Here is a 19,459-nt window from a genome sequence, read left to right on the forward strand (position 1 = left end):
CAGTGCAAAGATTAAGACAGGGGTTCTCAACCAGGAGTCCAGGGCCCCCTGGGGGGCTGCGAGCAGGTTTCAGGGGGTCCTCCAAGCATGGCTAGCATTAGACTTGCTAGGACCCAGGACAGAAAGCTGAAGCCCTGCCACATGGGACTGCAGCCCAGGGCCCCCTAACCCCGGCACCCAGGGCTGAAGCTGAAGTCTGAGCAACTTAGCTTCGCGGTGCCCCCTGTGGCACGGGACCCCGGGCATTTGCCCTGCTTGCTACCCCCTAACGCCAGCCCTGGCTTTTATAGGCATGTCATAAACACAGCGATAAGCGTAGCATAAAATCTCTCCTTGGCAGCTGTGCTGAATCACTTTACCTGTAAGGGGTTAAGTAGCTCAAATCATGTAGTTGGCACCTGACCAGAAGGACCAATGAGGAAAGAAGATACTTTCAAATTGGGCAGGAGAGATTTGTTTGTGGCTCTCTTTGTGTTGTTCCCTCTCCAGACAGAGAGAAAAGCCAAGCAGGGACAACATCTCCTGAAAATATACCTGGAATGATCCATCTAAAATTACAAAAATTGTAAGTAGGCAAGGAAATGCATTAGGTTATCTTTTGTTTTGGCTTGTGCATTTTCCTATGCTACAAAGGTAGTTTTATTCCTGTTTTTGTAACTGTGAAACTGAGTCCAGAGAGAAATCTTCTATGTTTTAAATCTTTTATTACCGTGTAAAGTTACCTTCCATCCTGATTTTGCAGGTGTGATTCTTTTACTTTTTTCTTTATTATAAAGTTCTTTTAAGAACCTGATTGATTTTCAGTGTCCTAAAGAACAAGGGTTTGTTTGGTCTGTGCTCACACTGCTAACCAATTGGTTGGTACATTATTCTCAAGCCTTCCCAGGAAAGGGGGTGAAGAGGTTTGGGGGGATATTTTGTGGGGATAGGGACTCCAAGTGACCCTTCCCTGAATTTTTATATAAAATCACTTGGTGGTGGCAGCAATACTGTCCAAGGACAAGGAAAGGAATTTGTGCCTTGGGGAAGTTTCAACCTAAACTAGTAGAATATAAGCTATGGGAGTTTTTCATGTGGGTCCCCATAGCTGTACCCCAGAGTTCGGGGGGTGAGGGGAACCCTGACAACGCAGAAAATCAGTTGCTGTGGCACAGCTGGGCCGTGGAGTTTTTATAGCATGTTGCTGGGGCCTCAGAAAGGAAAAGGCTGAGAACCTCTGGGTTAAATAGTACTGTACTGATGGACTTGCAAGAGCTCAGTTTTCTTTCTCCTGAATCCCCAGAATGAGGAAACAGCATGTACAGAGCCATGATGAGGGTGGAGGAAGGTAAAGCAATAAGGTAATTAGGGATGGAAAAGGGAGAAGGGAAGAAAGCAAGAGAGAGATACTGAACAAAAAGAGAAAACTGGATGGAAGAACCATATGACTTTGCCATGGAGTGGGAACACGAGGGAGAAGAGGAAGGTGAGATAAAAGCACACACAGGAGAATGGGAGACGAGAGAGAAATACAAGACAGAACTCCGAAAAACAATCAACCCTGCAAAACAAAAATCAAACGCCAAGTACATTATCCAGAAATTTCTGCCTGAAGAGCAGCACATTAGTTTATTATGCATCAGCTTAAATAAACTAAGCATAGCAAAACATATGCCTCGATTGGCTTAAATACAATTGCAACCACAAAAGGAGTTGAGAGAAGAGATATGTGCCCTATACACTTCTCAATGCCATTTTTTAAACAGTAGCAAGCTCACGTTTTCCTTACTGACCCACAACCTCTATTAAACGTCAGTCATTTTCAACCCCTGAGAAGAGTAATTAACTTAATTAATGCCACAGAGGTGAGCCTCCACTACACCAACACTTGACTAACCAAAGGAAGAAGCATCTGTCTTCACAGTGACCACCTCAGACAATTTAGAAGCAACACTGACGTACTTGAAAGCATGCGCTGTTTAATCCTCTTTAATCACAAGAGCAACAATCGCAAAGGGCACCTCCAGGGTAGGGTGTAAAATGAAATCATTAAGTCTCCAAAAAGGAAAACAAAGAATCCCTTGGAAAAGCAAACTTTAAAGAGAGCAAGCCATCCTGTTAACTTCCACTACCCATGCGTTCATTTCCACTACCTGATTTATTGAATAGTGCTGATTCCTAGCACTTACCTTCCTTAGTTTTCGCTTCAGTTTTCTCTTTACAATCTCCCTCTTTTAATGGTGCTGAGAGCCGTGGCGCTGCAAACAGAGACTTGCTTGCTCCCAACATCTCTTCATTTTCTCCAGATTCTCCAGATACTCTTTCCTTTTTTGACTCTTTCTTAACACGTCCACTATCTTTATTGCTTTTTAGCACATCCTGCAGTGTTCGGCTAAACAAGCCAGCTGCTCCACGTGGCCGGCTTAATCGAACAGGTCGCTTATCTGGAGGATAACCACTCCTAGATACAATCTCTGACTCCTCTGCAACATCATAATCCCGCCCTCTTGGGGAACGATCTCGTTCCTCTTTTCTTTTCATTCCTTTTACAAGGCTGGCAAGTGGCTCACTCTGAGCTTCGTCATGTTCTGATTTAGTCGTTATACTGACTTGGAAGTTTCCTCCTAAATCCAAGGACCCAGATGAGCTAGAAAAAGAAGTGAAGCTACTGCTGGGGCTTCCAAAGAGCGGCTTTGTTCCTTTTCTGTCATCCTCTACTGTTTTGCTTGGTACAGAAGAGGCAAAGGAAGATGGCAAATTACTGCTGCTAGCTGGTTTTGAAAAGCTGAAGTTTGTACTGGTAGTAGAGCTACTGGTCTCTTGAGAAAGGCCAAAAGGGGCCAGTACTCCAGGCCCACTACTAACTGGATGGGAAAATGTGAAAGATGTTGTTGGGATGATCTGGCTTTGTGTTTTCTCTGGCTCAGAACCAGCACCAAAGATTGGTTTAAATATTGCATTTTCTGGTGTTTTAAAGCTGATTTCTGATCCCGCAAAGCCACTACTTGAAACGTCTCCAGATGTAACTCCAAAGTTAGACGCATTCTGAAAAGTTCCAAGGTTAGTAGGTGGCTTAAAACTAAATCCTTGGTTTCCAACAACAGAGGAGCTAGTTGGTGCAGAAGATGCCACAAAAGTTGTAGGTTGTCCAAGACCATAAGTCTGTGTAAACCCAGGGGGTGGCCCAAATCCCAAGGTTTGCCCTGAAGCAGGATGGCTTAATCCCGAAGGCTGAGTAAAGCTGGATGGCTGGGCAAACCCAAGATTCTGTACAGCTCCGCCACTGCTCTGTCCAAACATAGAGGGCTGACCAAATCGAAATGGTGTTTGAGCTTGAAACATTCCTACGGAACTATTAGAAGGTGCTTGGAAAACAGCAGGCTGCTGTCCGCGAAAAGGACTGTTAGGGTTCATCTTCAAACGTAGGAATTAGTGAGTATCTGCCAAAGAGAGCTCATGCCTCGAACATCTGCTAACTTTCAGTTTCCAGCCAGTCATTCGAGTAATCTGAAATACAAATGTGTAACATTACATTACATTTTCTAATTGGTTTCCATTTATAATAGGGAAGTTCAGCCAAGAAAATTATTAATTGCTTTATCCTACATCTTTGCAACATCCTATTAACTTTTTACTATGTTTAAAAAAATAATTTATTCTTGCATCTTGTTTTCTCTCTTCTGTGGTTTCTAATCTGTGAAATAACAGTTGTTGGGTTTATGGTGGCCTGTACTCTACAGGTCAGAGTGGATGATCTGGTGCTCCCTTCTGGCCTTAAATACTACTGCTCTATAACTTTTTAACTCATCCTATGATTAGTCAGTTTACTTAATAGTCTTGTGAGGGACTTTTTGAAAGTCCTAATCTACCAGTTCTTTATCCATTATTTTGCTGATAACCTCAAACAATTTGAACATATTGGAGAGAGAGAATGTCCCTTTACAGAAGGCATACCATTTCATCCCCATTGTATCATATTCATGGGTGTGTTAAAATTGTCTGTAATTGCTCTACAACCATTTAACCTGGCACCATAGTAAGGTTCACTACGATTGCTTCTATCGCATATCTCAAATATAGGTATTACTCTCCAGTCCTGTGACACAATAGCTGAATGTGGTAATAGATTAGATAGCTTTGTTAGTAGCTCAGTCACTTTATTCTTAACTTCCTTCAGAACTCACGGATGTACCATCCAGTCCTGATGACTTAACGCTATTTAATCAGTTTGTTTCAACACCTTTTCTTTTGACAGCTCAGTCTCTGACAATGCTTCGTTCTTTATTACCTGAAGAGAGTAGGTCAGGATAGATATCTCCCTAACATCCTCTGTGGTGAAATGATTTAGCTTCTCTGAAATGTCCTTTTCATCTTTAATTGCTCCCTTTATTCCCTGGTAGTCTAGTGCACCACTCATTTCCTTACAGGATTCCCAGTTCTGATATAACTGAACAATTCTGTTCCATTTGCTCATTTTCCAATTACTTTTCTAAATACCTTAGCCTTCTTAAACCATAAGGTGGAATTTATCTACTGTACATGTGACCATTATGTACAATTAAGGCCCTGATCCTGCACCTGGATCCTTGCAGGCACTTTTACCCACAAGGAGGTTCTGAGTGGGTAGAAAGGTCTGCCCATACAGATCCAGATGCATGATCAGGCCCTAATTTGTTAACATCAGCGCTGACACTAAGGATTTTTTTTTTCCAATTTGGACTGTAAAGGCTTTGTGACTATCTGCCTTTAAAAAAAAAAATCTAGTGTAGGGTGTTAGCTTCAGGTACTACCTCTTCCCTGAAAATGTTATGCTTCATTTTACTGCACTTACTGATACTGAACAGATTAACTACTTTTGAGCCATTTCCTATGCACTACTTTCAAGAGACTGCTGCACGCGAAAAAGGAAGGAAGTCTGAGCAAAAAGCTATTTCCCAGAATAATATACGGTAGCTACTCACTCCACGGAGCAACCAGGCTACAGCTGGGCCAGAACTAATTCCCTGGCTCTGAAACTCATCTTTCCATATGGGACAGGGCCAGACCTAGCAGCGTGGACGCACCTGAATGTGGGGCTTAAAATCATTTCCCGTAAATCCCTGGCGTCCGGATTGAACCTACTACAGAAGCCGTAAATTCAAAGCGCAGAGGTGCCTCCGTAGCCCTCTGCCCACGCAGCCTACCCTGCGCGTTCATCTCAGCGCTGCCCCCCGCTGAATGGGAACTGCCTGTGCAGAGAGGGCAGGTGTAAAGCGAACAAAGCAGAGCAATAATTCACACGCAGCCAAAGGCGGGTCCCCAGGCCCGTACCGGGGCAGGGGAACGGGGACCGTGCCTGGGCACAGGGGAAAGGAGTCTGGGGGGCGGGGTCAGGGCCCCGGGCCGGGGCGGGGGGCGGTGCCCACAGACAAGGGCCAGGGACTGGAGAGGGCTGGGGAGGGTCGGTGCCTGGGCAAGGGACTGGCGAGGGGGTGGTGCCTGCAGACAGGGCAATGGGGGCAGCGGGCAGGAGCCAGGGAACGAGGGTGGGGGAGAGGCTGTGGCAGGTGGGTCAGTGCCCAGGCAGTGCCGGGGGAATGGGGCAGTGCCCGGGGCTGGGGTGCGAGGGGCCGGTGCCCACGGGCGGGGGCGGGGAAATGGGGCCGGGGCAGGAGCCAGGGAACGGGGCGGGGAGGGGCTGTGGCAGGTGGGTCAGTGCCCAGGCGGTGCCAGGGGCGGGGAATGGGGGCAGTGCCCGGGGGCGCGAGGGGCCGGTGCCCACGGGCGGGGCGGGGAAATGGGGCCGGGGGCAGTGCCGGGGGCGGGGAATGGGGCTGGTGCCCACAGCCGGTGCGGGGAATGGGGGCAGTGCCCGGGGGCAGTGCCGGGGCGCGGGGGCCGGTGCCCGGGGGCGAGGGGCGGGGAAATGGCGCCGGGGCAGTGCCGGGGGCGGGGAATGGGGGCTGGTGCCCACAGCCGGTGCGGGGAATGGGGCGGTGCCCGGGGCTGGGGGCGCGAGGGCCGGTGCCCGGGGCGGGGTTGGGCGCTGAGGAGGCACCGGGCTCGGTATCACGCGCCGCGGGAGCCGGTCCCAGGCCCCGCCCCCATCTCACCGGGCCGGGTCACTAGCAGAGCCGCCGCCGCCGCCATCGCGGTGCGCGGAACCGGATGTTTCCTCCGCGCGTGCGCACCGGCTGGGCGGGCCAGGACTCACCCGCTTCCGGTCCGCGCTGCTCGGTTCTGCCCCGGGACCGGCCGCCGGAAGCCCCGCCCGGTGAGCGCGCGCGGCAGGGCGGCGGGGGCGGGCTCCAGCCTGGCCGCGACCCGCGGGCTCCGCGCGGCCGCAACCCCGGGGCCACGCGTGTCTCAGCGCCCGGCCCGGTACCGCGCCCAGCCCCGTGGCGCGGACCGAAGGCGGGTGACCGGGGGCCCCGTTACCCCCCACCCGTCCCGAGTGTTACACGTGCCGCCTGGGCGCCCGAGCCGGGAGCCGGTTCCCCGGGGCGGCCGCGGGCGCGGCAAAGCCGCTTTTCTCCCGCCTGGGCGCTCCGTTCGCTAGGCAGCCCGAGGCCTCGCCGGGCAGCCCCGCGCCGCTGCCAGGCGCCGGCTGAGGGAAAATGGATCCTGTCAGTAACGAGTCCGCCACCACGGGTGCGCCGGGCAGGCGGAATGGCAGCTGCCCAGGCAGCCTTCACCCTGCCTCTCCCAGCCTCAGCGCCCGGTGTTACTGCTTCGTCATCTCTTAACATGGGGTTTCGCTTGTGTAATTCTACATACTTTTATGCTGCCCCCTCTTCTTTGCGTCCTCTCTGAGGTAACAAGCCCAGCGTTTCCCATCTCTCCCCATACACGTTTTCCCAGGTCCTTGATCATTCGCTCTGTCCTCAGACTCCCTCTCTAGTCTCTTTCCTGAGATGTGAAAGCTGCACTACACAGGAGGCCTCTCTTTATCCAGTGGACTTGGGGGTAACCGTGCATGAGGGCGACTGTAACCCTTCCTTATCTGTGCAGTTTAGGTACTTTGAGCCTGGCCTGGAGGGTCTCTCTCTAAGGGGAGAGGGTTGTTTCAGCCTCCAGGCGTATGCTCCAGCATATTTGCTGAGATTGCCAATGTGAGGTAGACAGCTACCAGCTAGCTTTAGCTCATCTAATGTATGTGATGGAACAGACACAGGCTGGTTACTGATAGGACTAATTTGTTCTAGATTTGAAATGGTAAGGGGATTGGATGGTTCAGATGATTGGCAATAGGCTATATAGGCTGATTTGTCGAGATCAAAGCAACTGGCCTCTAAAATTACGTATTTTACCCTCCACCACATCTTTGTCTATCCTTTCCCAGATCCTAAAGCAACAATAGCTACTGGATTATTAGTTGCTACCACTGCTAATATTCATTTTTAAAAATTAATTTACAGGGCTCCCTTGAATAGTTTCTAATGAGATGAGTTTAGTCATTCGAAATCTGCAGAAAGTCATCCCCCTCAGGCGAATCCCACTTCGCAGAAGAATAGAAATCCTTCAGAAGATTTTGGACGTGCAGCAGTTCGACCTGGGCATTATCTGTGTTAATAACAGAAACATTCAACTTCTCAATAACACCTACAGGCAAAAAAATGTCCCCACTGATGTGCTTTCCTTCCCTTTTCATGAGGTAAAATTGATTTTTTTCCCCTCCCCCTTTCTTCTCCTTTCCACAGCTACTTTCTTGGTCTGCCTGACACAACTGACTTCTTTGCAAGCCATTAGAGAAAGTACCCTAGCCCTTATTAAATAAATCCTAAAGTAATTTGATATCATATTTCATTGCAGTGGCTCTCTGTGATGATACACTAGGACATAGTGGTGCTTCGGGGGATCCCAGACATGTTGTGGAACTTGATGACCTGTTTCAGGGCTCTCAGAGGGTATCTTCTTTGAAAACATCTTCAGCAATCCTCATTAGATCTTTTATATGTTCTTCCTTCCATGGCTCCATGAATGCATGAAAGCAGAGCCATGAGTCAAGTTATACATACACTGCCTGTTCCCCAGCATTTCAGAAATTCGACTCCCACAAGGCAGCTGGCAGCAGTTAAAGTGTCACTACTGGGAAGCTGAGAGTAGACAATGGGATGGAGCACTTGATGACTAGCTGTTCTGTTCGTTCCCTCTGAAGCACTTGGCACTGGCCAATGTTGGCAGACAGGATGCTTGGCTAGATGGACCATTGGTTTGACCCAGTATGGCCATTCTTATGTTCCTGAGTGTTTTGCCTTTTTTTGGTCAGTGTTGTTTAAATCTTCAAAGTAACCAGTAAGAAGTTTGATTATTTACATTAGGTAACTTGTTGATAATAACTAAATGTCTTTCTGTTGCTCCCTTATGGAAGGCAGACAAGTGTTAAAAAAAGGTACAGGCTCACCCATTTGGCTACCATCAGGTACTAGGTATAGGGAGAGAAGGCATTGGAAATATAACTTTTCCATCAAATGTACATGTTTGAACACTTTTGGATCCCATTTGATTTCTGCTGATATGAGAACAGTAGAATTGCTCACCTAGGTTCATAGGAGTGGCAAAAATATTTCCTAGGTAAACAATAATTAGCTAAAGAATTCCTCCGTTTTTGTCACATTCAGATCTAGTTTTTAGTAGCTGTGCTATGTTGACGGCTAAAGGTGGTGTTATTTATTTAGCAGAACTCTGGCCTCTAATGGGATGTCTGCACAGCCTGGGGGAGCTAGCCTTGCAGTCAGAGTTGTCAGACGTGGGTTAGCAAAGCTCATGCTAGCACTCTAAAGAGAGTGCAGGCAGGAGCTTGGGTTCTGAAGCCTAGGGAAGTGGGATAGACTTCCGAGCCCGAGCTCCCACCCCAGCCGCAACTTCAAAGCACTGTCGACACAGTACTTCTCGGGGAATTCTGCACATCTGCGCACACAGAATTCCTCTATATTGCTGCGTTCATGCTGGCTGTTCTGGTGCCACAGCAGCCTCTGGTGGGCAAAATGCAGGACTGCAGTACTTAGGTAAAATGTATTTTATGCAGGAAAATACAAAATTCTATGCCCAGTGCTGCAGCATTCGCCCAGGAGTAGAGTTCCTCACAGCACACTGGCTGCTGAGCCAGGTTAGGACAGAGTGGGGTACGTAGGATTACTGGGGTTCAGAATGGCTAGTGGGGGGGGACTGGAGCATGGGCTCAGGAGTTAGTGAGGTGACAGAAAGGGGAACTACACAAAAATAAGGAGGTTAGTTAAACACACATTAACAGGTACAGCACCAAAAGTAAAATCCCTGGAAACAGCATGGAAACTTTAAAGACACCATAATAGAGGCTCAACTTAAATGTATACCTCAAATTAAAAAAACATAGTAAGAGAACCAAAAAAGAGCCACCGTGGCTAAACAACAAAGTAAAAGAAGCAGTGAGAGACAAAAAGGCATTATTTAAAAAGTGGAAGTTAAATCCTAGTTAGGAAAATAGAAAGGAGCATAAACTCTTGCAAATGAAGCTTAGTAATAAAATTAGAAAAGCCAACAAAGAATTTGAAGTACAGCTAGCCAAAGACTCAAAAAGTAATAGCAAATACATTTTTAAGTATATCAGAAGCAGGAGGCCTGCTAAAGAGCCAGTGGGGCCACTGGATAATCAAGATACTGAAGGAGCACTCAAGGAGATAAGGCCATTGCGGAGAAACTAAATAAATTCTTTGCATCAGTCTTCACAGTTGAGGATTTGAGGGAGATGCCCAAACCTGAGCCATTCTTTTTAGGTGACAGATCTGAGGAACTGTCCCAGATTGAGGTGTCATTAGAGGAGGTTTTGGACCAAATTGCTAAACTAAACAGTAATAAGTCACCAGGATCAGATGGTATTCACCCAAGAGTTCTGAAAGAACTCAAATGTGAAATTGCAGACCTACTATCTGTGGTTTGTAACCTATCATTTAAATCAGCTTCTGTACCAAAGGACTGGAGGATAGCTAATGTGATGCCAATTTTTAAAAAGGGACCCAGAGGTGACCCTGGAAATTACAGGCTTGTAAGCTGACTTCAGTACCGGGCAAACTGGTTGAAACTATAGTAAAGAACAAAATTGTCAGACACATAGATGTACATAATTAGTTGGGGAAGAGCCAACAGGAGTTTTTGTAAAGAGAAATCATGCCTCACCAATCTACTAGAATTCTTTGAGGGGGTCAACAAGCATGTGGACAAGGGGGATCCAGTCGATATAGTGTACTTAGATTTTCAGAAATCCTTTGACAAGGTCTCTCACCAAAGGCTCTTAAGCAAAGTAAGCAGTCATGAGATAAGAGGGAAGGTCCTCTCATGGACCGGTAACTGGTTAAAAGATAGGAAACAAAGGGTAGGTATAAATGGTCAGTTTTCAGAATGGAGAGAGGTAAATAGTGGTGTCCCCCAGGGGTCAGTACTGGGCCCAGTCCTATTCAACATATTCATAAATGATCTGTAAAAATTGAGGTGGCAAAATTTGCAGATGATACGAAACTACTCAAGATAGTTAAGTATAAAGCAGACTGCGAAGAGTTACAAAGGATCTCACAAAACTGGGTGATTGGGCAACAAAATGCCAGATGAAATTCAGTGTTGATAAATGGAAACTAATGCACATTGGAAAACATAATCCCAACTATACAGTAACTCCTCACTTAACGTTGTAGTTATGTTCTTGAAAAATGCGACTTTAAGCGAAACGATGTTAGGTGAATCCAATTTCCCCATAAGAATTAATGTAAATGAGGGGGTTAGGTTCCAGGGAAATTTTTTTCACCAGTCAAAAGACTATATACATACATATGTATGTATGTGTATATACACACACTCACAGTATAAGTTTTAAACAAACCATTTAATACTGGTACACAGTGATGATTGTGAAGCTTGGTTGAGGTGGAGGAGTCAGAGGGTGGGATATTTCCCTTACTGCTAAATGATGAACTAGCAATTGGCTGAGCCCTCAAGGGTTAACTGTCTCACTCTGCAAGGCAGCAGGAATGGAGGGAGATATGTGCATTTCCCTTAAGTACACTGCTTTGTTAATTAGATCAGCTTGCTGAGACTGCAGCTGCTGCAAGCTCCCTCCATCCTGAGCCCTGCTCTATGGGAGATGAGGTAAGTGGGGTGCAGGAGCAGGAAGGAGGGGGACACCCTAACATTAGCACCCCTCTTTCCCCCTGCCCCCAGCACAGCAAGCAGGAGTCTCGGGGAGCACCTCCAAGGCAGAGGGCAGGAGCAACACATGGCAGTGCGGGGAGGGACACAGCTGAACTGCACAGGGAACTTAGGGGAGCAGGGAGCTGATAGGGGGCTGCCGTTCCACCCTGGTTCCAAGCCCCCACCAGCTAGCTGCAAGGGGCTGCTGTTCCTGCAAGCAGTAGACAAAGTAGGTGGCTGCCAAACGACGTTAGAAGGGAGCATTACACAACTTTAAACGAGCATGTTCCCTAATTGATCAACAACAAAATAGCGCTAACTGGGACGACTTTAAGTGAGGAGTTACTGTACATATAAAATGATGGGGTCTGAATTAGCTGTTACCACTCAAGAAAGAGTTCTTGGCGTCACTGTGGATAGTTCTCTGAAATCATCCACTCAGTGTGCAGTGGCAGTCAAAAAAGTGAACAGAATGTTGGGCGTCATTCAGAAAGAGATAGATAAGAGAAAATATATTGTCTCTCTATAAATCTATGGTACGCACACATCTGGAATATTGTGTGCAGATGTGGTTGCCCCATCTCAGAAAAAATATATTGGAAAAGGTTCAGAAAAGGGCAACAAAAATTATTAGGGGTATGGAACGGCTGCTGTATGAGGAGAGATTAATAACACTGGGATTTTTCAGCTTGGAAAAGAGATGACTAAGGGGATATGATAGAGATCTATACAATCATGACTGGTGTAAAGAACGTAAATAAGGAAGTGTTATTTACTCCTCATAAGACAAAAGCTAGGGGGCACTAAATGGAATTAATAGCAGATTTAAAACAAACAAAAGGAAGTATTTTTCCACACAATGCACAGTCAATCTGTGGAACTCCTTGCCAGAGGATGTGAAAGCCAAGACTATAACAGGGTTAAAAAAAGAACTAGATAAATTCATGGAGGATAGGTCCATCAATGGCTTTAGCCAGGATGGGCAGGAATGGCGTCCCTAGCCTCTGTTTGCCAGAAGCTGGGAATGAGCGACAGGGAATGGATCACTTGATGATTTACCTGTTCTGTTCATTCCCTCTGGGGCACCTGGCATTGGCCACTATTGGACCTAGCAGATGGACCTTTGGTCTGACCCAGTATGGCCGTTCTTATGTTTGACAAATAAAATATGCAGAATTTTGCAGAATTTTAAAATATTTTGTGCAGAATTTTTAATTTTTTTGGCGCAGGATTCCCCCAGGAGTAACAGCTATTTTTAGAATGCTAGTGCAAGTCCCACTAGTCCAAGTCTGTCACCTGGGCTAGGAGGCTTGCTGCCATGGGATGTGTCGGCCTACCCTAAGCAAGTCAAGGACGTGTAAATTTTACACTAGTGCTGGACCTATACGTGTTGCCTGACACTGCACATAGCAAATGTTTCACAGCTTGGTGATTCATCCTTTGGATCATACAGTCAAATCAAAGTCCCTTTCTGTCCATTTCTGGTTACTGTCCTAATGGAAGTTAAAGAGCCCCTAGCTAATTTCCTCTATCAGTAAAAAGCCTTTAATGTCTAAGGTTCCATTAGCATGAACCACCAGTGCTGTACCAGTGCCTAGCTCATTACTTTGTAACAACTTTGGGAAGCCTGGAGGATGAAAAGTACTCTGTATAACCAGATTCTCACCTCTGTTAACTTTTGGAAGGGCTTCTCTATTTCAGAATCTGAAAGCAGGTGAGCTGCCTCAGCCTAATTTTCGGGACGAATACAATCTCGGTGATGTTTTCCTAGGAGTAGAGTATATCTATCAGCAGTGCCAAGAAAATGGGGAGGATTACTACAGCATTCTTACAGTAAGTGTTTGCTTACTAATACGGATTTCTCATCACAGACTTGATTTAGGAACCATGCTAATATTCTCTGGTGGGGAGGGTTTTTTTTGCAGGTTTATGGACATTGCAAAGATTCATCGACAGAAAATGTCCTGAATCCCAAACCTATAATGTAAAGCAGGGGTGGGCAAACTTTTTGGCCTGAGGGCCACATCTGTGTGGGGAAATTGTGTGCAGTGCCATGAATGTAGGGCTGGGGCAGGGGTGCAGAGTGCGGGAGGGGTTTGGGGTGTGGGCTCTGCTTGTCCTGGCCCTCCACTGCTCCCAGAAGTGGCTGGCACCACGTCCCTGGCCAATGGAAGCTGTGGGGGGAAGTGCCTGCAGGCAAGGGCAGCGCACAGAGCCCTCTATCTCATAGAGCTGGAAGGGACTCTGAAAGGTCATTGAGTCCAGCCCCCTGCCTTCACTAGCAGGACCAAGTACTGATTTTGCCCCAGATCCCTAAGTGGTCCCCTCAAGGATTGAGCTCACAACCCTGGGTTTAGCAGCCAATGCTCAAACCACTGAGCTATCCCTCCCCCTGTGAACTAGCCCTAGTTTTATACATCAAGGAACAAAGAATGTAGGTTACACTTATGCAATGGAGGACTCTATCCTGGGAAGCAGTGACTCTGAAAAAGATAGAGGGGGGGTTGGTGGATAATCATCTGAACATGAGCTCCCAGTGTGGCACTGGCAAAAAGGACTAATGTAATCCTTGGACGCATAAATAAAGGTATCTCAAGTAGGAGTCAAGAAGTTATTTTACCTGTCTATGTGGTACTGACGCAATTGCTGCTGCAACACTCTATCCAGTCCTGGGGTATGTCCACACTACCCGCCGGATTGGCGGGTAGCGATCAATCTGTCGGGGATCGATTTATCGTGTCTCATCTAGATGTGATAAATCGATCCCCGAACTCACTCCCGTGGACTCCGGAACTCCACCAGGGCGAGAGGCAGAAGCGGAGTCGATGGGGGAGCCGCAGCTGTTGATCCCGTGCCGTGAGGACGGGAAGTAAGTCGAAATAAGATACGTCGACTTCAGCTACGCTGTTCCCGTAGCTGAAGTTGCGTATCTTACATCGACCCCTCCTCCACCACCCATAGTGTAGACCAGGCCCTGGTATCCACAATTCAAGGAGGATATTGGTAAATTAGAGAGGATTCCAAAAAGAGCCACAAGAATAATTAAAGAATTAGAAAACATGCCTTATAGTGATAGACTCAAGGAGCTCAATCTGTTTAGCTTAACAAAGAGAAGAGAAAATGTTGTTAGTAGAGGGCTCTATAATCTAATGGATAAAAACATAACAAGATCCAGTGACTGGAAGCTGAAACTAGAGAAATGCCAACTGGAAAAAGGTGCATATTTGGTTAACGGCAACTTAACAATAGATGTAGTGGATCATTTGACATTCAGTCTTGATTTAGAGCTGTTTTTAAAAAGATGCTGTACCTCAATCAAAAACTTATGGACTTGCTTTGAGAATTATTGGGTGAAATTCTATAGCCTATTACACAGGAGATCAGACTAGGTGATCTTAATGGTACCTTCTGGCAATAAAATCATGGATATGGAATTCAGGGACTTAGTGCAATTCTTTTAAAGATAAGTTTGATCCACCTTTTAAACATAGCAAGAGCGTAATGTCTTTCAGTCCCTGCTGCAGGTCCCCATGTTAATCTTGCAGTCTAAGGCCTTGTCTGCTCTGCCTTTTGCCGACAAAACTCTGCAGCTTTTGGAGGCAAATCAGTGGAAGTGTACACACTGCAATGCCACTTTTGACGACAAAACTGCCCTGTTTTAGTGACAAAATGAAACCACCTCGATGAGAGGCATAAAGTTTTTTGTGGCAAACTTAAAGCAACAAAGTGTCAGTGTAGACCAGTGGTGGGCAACCTGCAGCCCATCAGGGTAATCCACTGGGGGGACGCGATACAGTTTGTTTACATTGACCGTCCACAGGCACGGCCGACCGCAGCTCCCAGTGACCGCAGTTCGCCATTTCAGGCCAATGGGATCTGCGGGAAGCAGCGGCCAGCACCTGTCGTCCTCCCCCTGCCTCAGGGCTGGTTGCTTCTGGCAGCTGTCTGAACTTAGAGACAGCATGCGGACACACTCACTCTCCCCCAACACACACACACGCCCCCAACACACACATTCTGTCTCCCCCGCCACACACACACTTCAGTTGAAAAGCAGCTGTCAATCTAGTAGGATGCCCATGGAAGGATGGGATTGAGAAACCTGCATCATGTGATGTTGTACCTGCCCCATGAGGCATTGCAAACCCTTCCCAAAGGACCCCGTGGCCAGTTGGACAGTGGGATTGGTACCCACAATGCACTGCTCTCTATGCAAGAGCTGCTAATGTGGATGCACTCTGCCGACACAAGGAGCATAGTGTGGACATGCAATAGCGGTTTAATTAAAGTGGCATAACTTTTGCCAACAAAACTCTGTAGTGGAGACATAAGCCTTAAACTTTCTGATCTCTTTAAAACTGTTTTTTATTTACTGTTTCATCTCTGTTTCGGGGAGAGGAAAACGGTGAGTTTTGCCCCAAAGAGGAAAGCGATGCTGAAGGCAAGAATGCTTCTTTATTTAAACCTATTCTTGTGTACCCTCATGTATCTTCTGCCAGGGGACATAAGTTTGATTTACTGAAGTCATAGAGCAATTCCCTCCCTTGTCCCCAAGGCTCTGAGTGCCCAAATTCTAATTGAGGTGAGTGGGAGCTGTATTATTCAGCACCTCTGAAAATGACCACAGATCCACTGGTTCCGTAAGTGGGCATAGCTCCATTTGAAATCAGCGGACTGATAACTTGTGAAGATTAGAGTAGGTCTTCCCAGTTGTCTTCCCAGTGACCCATCTGATTATTTTGTCTTCCCAGTGACCCATCTGATTATTTTGATTAGCACCACGTGTATTTTCTTGGACTTGACCATAGATAAGATATTTTACCATTTGAAAATGTCCTTTTTGATTACAAGAGGTTGAAGACAAACTTGTGGCTGACTTGCCAGAGGAGGCTATTATTACAAACACTGTCCTCTGGAATTTCTGTTTTCTTTTGGTTGGTGACTTGAGATATAACCGGTTCTTGTACTTTTTGGAGTATTAACTGGTTTTCCTCTGAAAGTTTCCCAAAAGCAACAGAATATATATAGCTGACAACATATGAGAAAGCTAGACTATATTCAGAAGATTAAAGTTAGTCATTCTTGCAGTTTTTCTGTTCTTGCCTCCTCTTCCCATCTCAGTACAAAGTATTCAAGGACCATGTGCATTAGACCATTGATCTTCAGGTACTGTCTAGTAAAAGTAGTTAACTTTATTACTGTCACTTTCTTTGTGAAGAACTGTGCTAAATATTGCAAGACAGCACCTACATACTACAGTGATGCACACGTGAATAAATGTTTAGAGATTTGTAAAATACTAAAACCATTTTTGTTTCCTTGGACAGGTGACTGCAGCTCATGGACTGTGCCATTTGCTGGGATACCAGCACAACACAGAAGCGGAGTGGGAGCAGGTAAAAGAATGTCCTTAGCTAAGCCAAGATAGAGAGAGAGAGAGAGAGAATGCCCAAAGTACATCAGTGACGGTACATCAAATTCAAAACCTTATTGTAAATGCAGAGACATTTTCCTGACTATTCATATATATTGTTGTTGAACCTTCTAACCCTGATGCTCTCAGAGGCACTTTGCAGCCAGTCATTCATACATACATTCAAATCATGAAAGTAATAGTGCAAAGTTCTAAAAGTGCCTTTCATCTTAGAGACTCCTCAAGAACTACATCTGTGTTTAAAAGGGTAGCGGGTTCAAAAACAGGCCCTAGTATGGACACTTTCAATCTTAACTGTGGAGACACAACTGTGCCTCCATGGGGCAGGAATCCGTGCAGCAGCCATATAACACTTCAAGGCTACAATACTTTAGGAGAGGAAGTGGTTTAAAAATATCTAATTGAAACTGTAGCTGGAATTTTAGGAAATAATGCAGTGCAATTATGTATAGCCTTCCATCAGAGCATCTCAGAGGTGTTATCCTCATTTTACAGATGTAAAAACAGACAGAGTTTTAACTATTTGTGCAAGTTCACACAGAAGACTACTTAGAGTGGTGAACAGAACCTAGTGTGACAAAGTCAGGCCGGATGGCTGCAAGAAGGTGTGGGAAGGCAGATATGTAAACTCTAGAATGTTAAAGGCCCTCTTCCCTATCAGCTGAGAGGGGGTTACCTCAGGTCAATTAGGAACACCTGAATCCAATTAAGGGCTACTTGAGACCTTTTAAAGCCCCTCTCCTTACTAGGCTAGTGGCACAGGGAAATAAGCATCTCCAGGAAGAGGCTGTGCTCCTTCCCATAGGGGAAACAGAAAAGCCTGAGTGCCTGCCAGGGGAAGGACTGACTCCCCAGGGCAAACCACAGGACGATACCCTACCCCAGTGAGGAGGCGGGGAAGGTATCTCCCTCTGTAGTAGTGTCTAGTGAAACAGTCCCTTCTGTTTGTTGGAGGAGCACCTCTTAGACCTACCCTGAGGCCTACCCAGAAAACACGGCCGGAGGAACACAGAAGGGGGAAGACAAAGATGGCCCCAGTGCAGCAGACAGGAGTTGATTTAATCCAGGCCCATCTCACCAAAGGAAGAAGTGCTGAGGCTGGGGAGACAAAGAAGGTGCCTTGCAACCCGCGGTCTGGCCGTTCCTTGTTCTGACAACCAGAATATGTGTATTACCTCCCATAAGCAGGTGTGATTAACCACATTGGAACCTTGCCAGAACATCAGGATTAACACCTTTTTCTGGTGGAAAAAGGCTTATAAGCTGTTTAATAACCCGTCTAATCAGGGCCTGCTTTTTACATCTTTTCTGAAAATTGGGACCTCCAACAGCCTAATGCCCTAACTCCAATTTGGGGTGTTAGTTTGATACTTACTCAGGGGGAAGAATCGCCTATTGCAGCAGAAGTTGATTTAGTTGGGAATTGATCCTTCTTTGAGCAGGGGCTTGGACTAGCTGACCACCTGAGGTCCCTTCCAACCCTGATATTCTATGATTAAGTAGCCACCACTGCCTGGATTTCCTTTGGTTTCAAATACGATTACTGACTAGGTTTGTGAGAGCTGACAAGATCGTAGGCAGAAGTTGCATGCTTGCAGGCATAGCTCCAGTTTTCTTAATGAACCATAGCTAAATGTGACTGCAATCAGTGGGAACTAAGGACAGTCAGCACCTCACAAGGGTACTGTGTATCTGGAAGGACTGAGCACTAGAAGTGCTTTGGAATCCTTGAATGAAAGGGTCTGTGTAAGGGCAGTGTAAGAGCCCAGTCCTGTAAATGCTTATCCATGTGAATCTCTGTGTGCTCATGTGAGACGTCTTATTGAGTTCATAGGTAACATTCCTCTGTAAGCATGTGTTTAAAGGGAAAGGCATGATGCAGTTTCAGTGCCCATTCTTGTAAAGTGCAGTTCTGGTCAGAAATGTGACTGTAAATATGGCATAGTGGGTTCTGGATTGATTGTGTCTCACTGATTCTGTATCAGATGCGTGGGTGGATGTCGGGCAAAGACATGGTTTCCTGACTGCCAGCTCTGCAGACTCAAACTGGGCTCTTTCCTTCTCATTTGGTCATCACAGTACTTATTTTCTGCCAGAGAAATTATGTACTACGTGACATCTGTGCAGCCCAGTTGCATGAAGAGAATCCAGCTAACTTCATCTTAACTGTATCAGCTCTGCGGTTACTTTTGTCCATAACTCATCTGTTACGACTTTGAATTCACACACGGACAGATCTGTTGAGTAAGAAGTTGCCATTTTTACATAGTTTACTTTTCGGATTAGAACAGCACTTTACCGTCTAATGCTTAAAATTATAAAGAATGTACATGAAGGGAAAATGAACATACTTATTGAGTTTTTTCCCCCACCCTTATAGATGTATCAGAAGGAAAAACAAATTCTTGAGGAGCTAAATGGAATCACTGGTGCAAACCTCCAGCCACTGACTAAAAACCATTTCTGATCCCATCACAAGAAAAAGAGAGAAGACCCAGAAAAAAAAAATCCTTACCCTACTAAGAAACCAAGTAGCATAGATACAACTAACTTGTGTATTAAGTGATTTATTTAACAGATATCTATGTTAACTTCATATAGTGTCAACAGAATGCTCTACATTGTAGTGTGTAATAAAATTCAGCCAAACAGTTTCTCTCTCAAGCAGAGTGCAGTTGTATATGTAACTTGTAACCAGCAATGGACTCCAGTATAAAACAACACAAATGTATGTTGAAGTATCTACTGGAGACCCACAGAAGCAGCTGAAAACTACAGTGGAATCTGTATTTCAATTCATTAAATTGTTCAAATATAATCTTGTGTCCAAGATCTGAAGTTGGCTTTGAAAAAGACTTGAGATGAGAAAGATGCTACCTAGAGAGTCTTCCTTTGAGGTTGGTGTAT

At 46.0% G+C, this 19,459-nt stretch overlaps 2 protein-coding genes across 7 annotated transcripts in view; one reads left to right on the forward strand and one right to left on the reverse strand.

Annotated features, from left to right (window-relative positions):
• Window positions 1–5,207, reverse strand: part of LOC120375052 (minichromosome maintenance complex component 3 associated protein) — a 74,965-nt gene extending 69,758 nt beyond the window's left edge. The window contains exons 1-2 of the mRNA XM_039495638.1: window positions 5,043–5,207; window positions 2,169–3,486 (exon numbers count right to left, since the gene is read on the reverse strand). Coding sequence (XP_039351572.1) covers window positions 2,169–3,393 — 1,225 coding nt within the window. The 5' untranslated portion in view covers window positions 3,394–3,486; window positions 5,043–5,207. The remainder of the gene's footprint in view (window positions 1–2,168; window positions 3,487–5,042) is intronic.
• Window positions 544–19,221, forward strand: YBEY (ybeY metalloendoribonuclease). 6 transcript variants are annotated; one of them, XR_005586412.1, is made up of 6 exons: window positions 6,099–6,232; window positions 7,377–7,612; window positions 12,820–12,951; window positions 16,446–16,514; window positions 17,507–17,740; window positions 18,933–19,221. XR_005586412.1 is itself a non-coding variant. In XM_039495637.1 (5 exons), exons 2-5 carry the CDS (start codon window positions 7,403–7,405, stop codon window positions 19,017–19,019), a joined length of 498 nt encoding a protein of 165 aa, XP_039351571.1. In that variant the 5' UTR covers window positions 544–565; window positions 7,377–7,402; the 3' UTR covers window positions 19,020–19,221. The 6 variants fall into 6 exon arrangements, 3 of the variants coding, with proteins under 3 accessions (XP_039351571.1, XP_039351568.1, XP_039351570.1); XR_005586413.1 differs by having other exon boundaries at window positions 17,507–17,667; XR_005586414.1 differs by having other exon boundaries at window positions 17,510–17,740.
• The last annotated feature ends 238 nt before the right edge of the window (window positions 19,222–19,459 follow it).

The sequence above is a fragment of the Mauremys reevesii genome, linkage group 11, assembly GCF_016161935.1.
Source record: "Mauremys reevesii isolate NIE-2019 linkage group 11, ASM1616193v1, whole genome shotgun sequence".
NCBI classification, from domain to species: domain Eukaryota; kingdom Metazoa; phylum Chordata; order Testudines; family Geoemydidae; genus Mauremys; species Mauremys reevesii.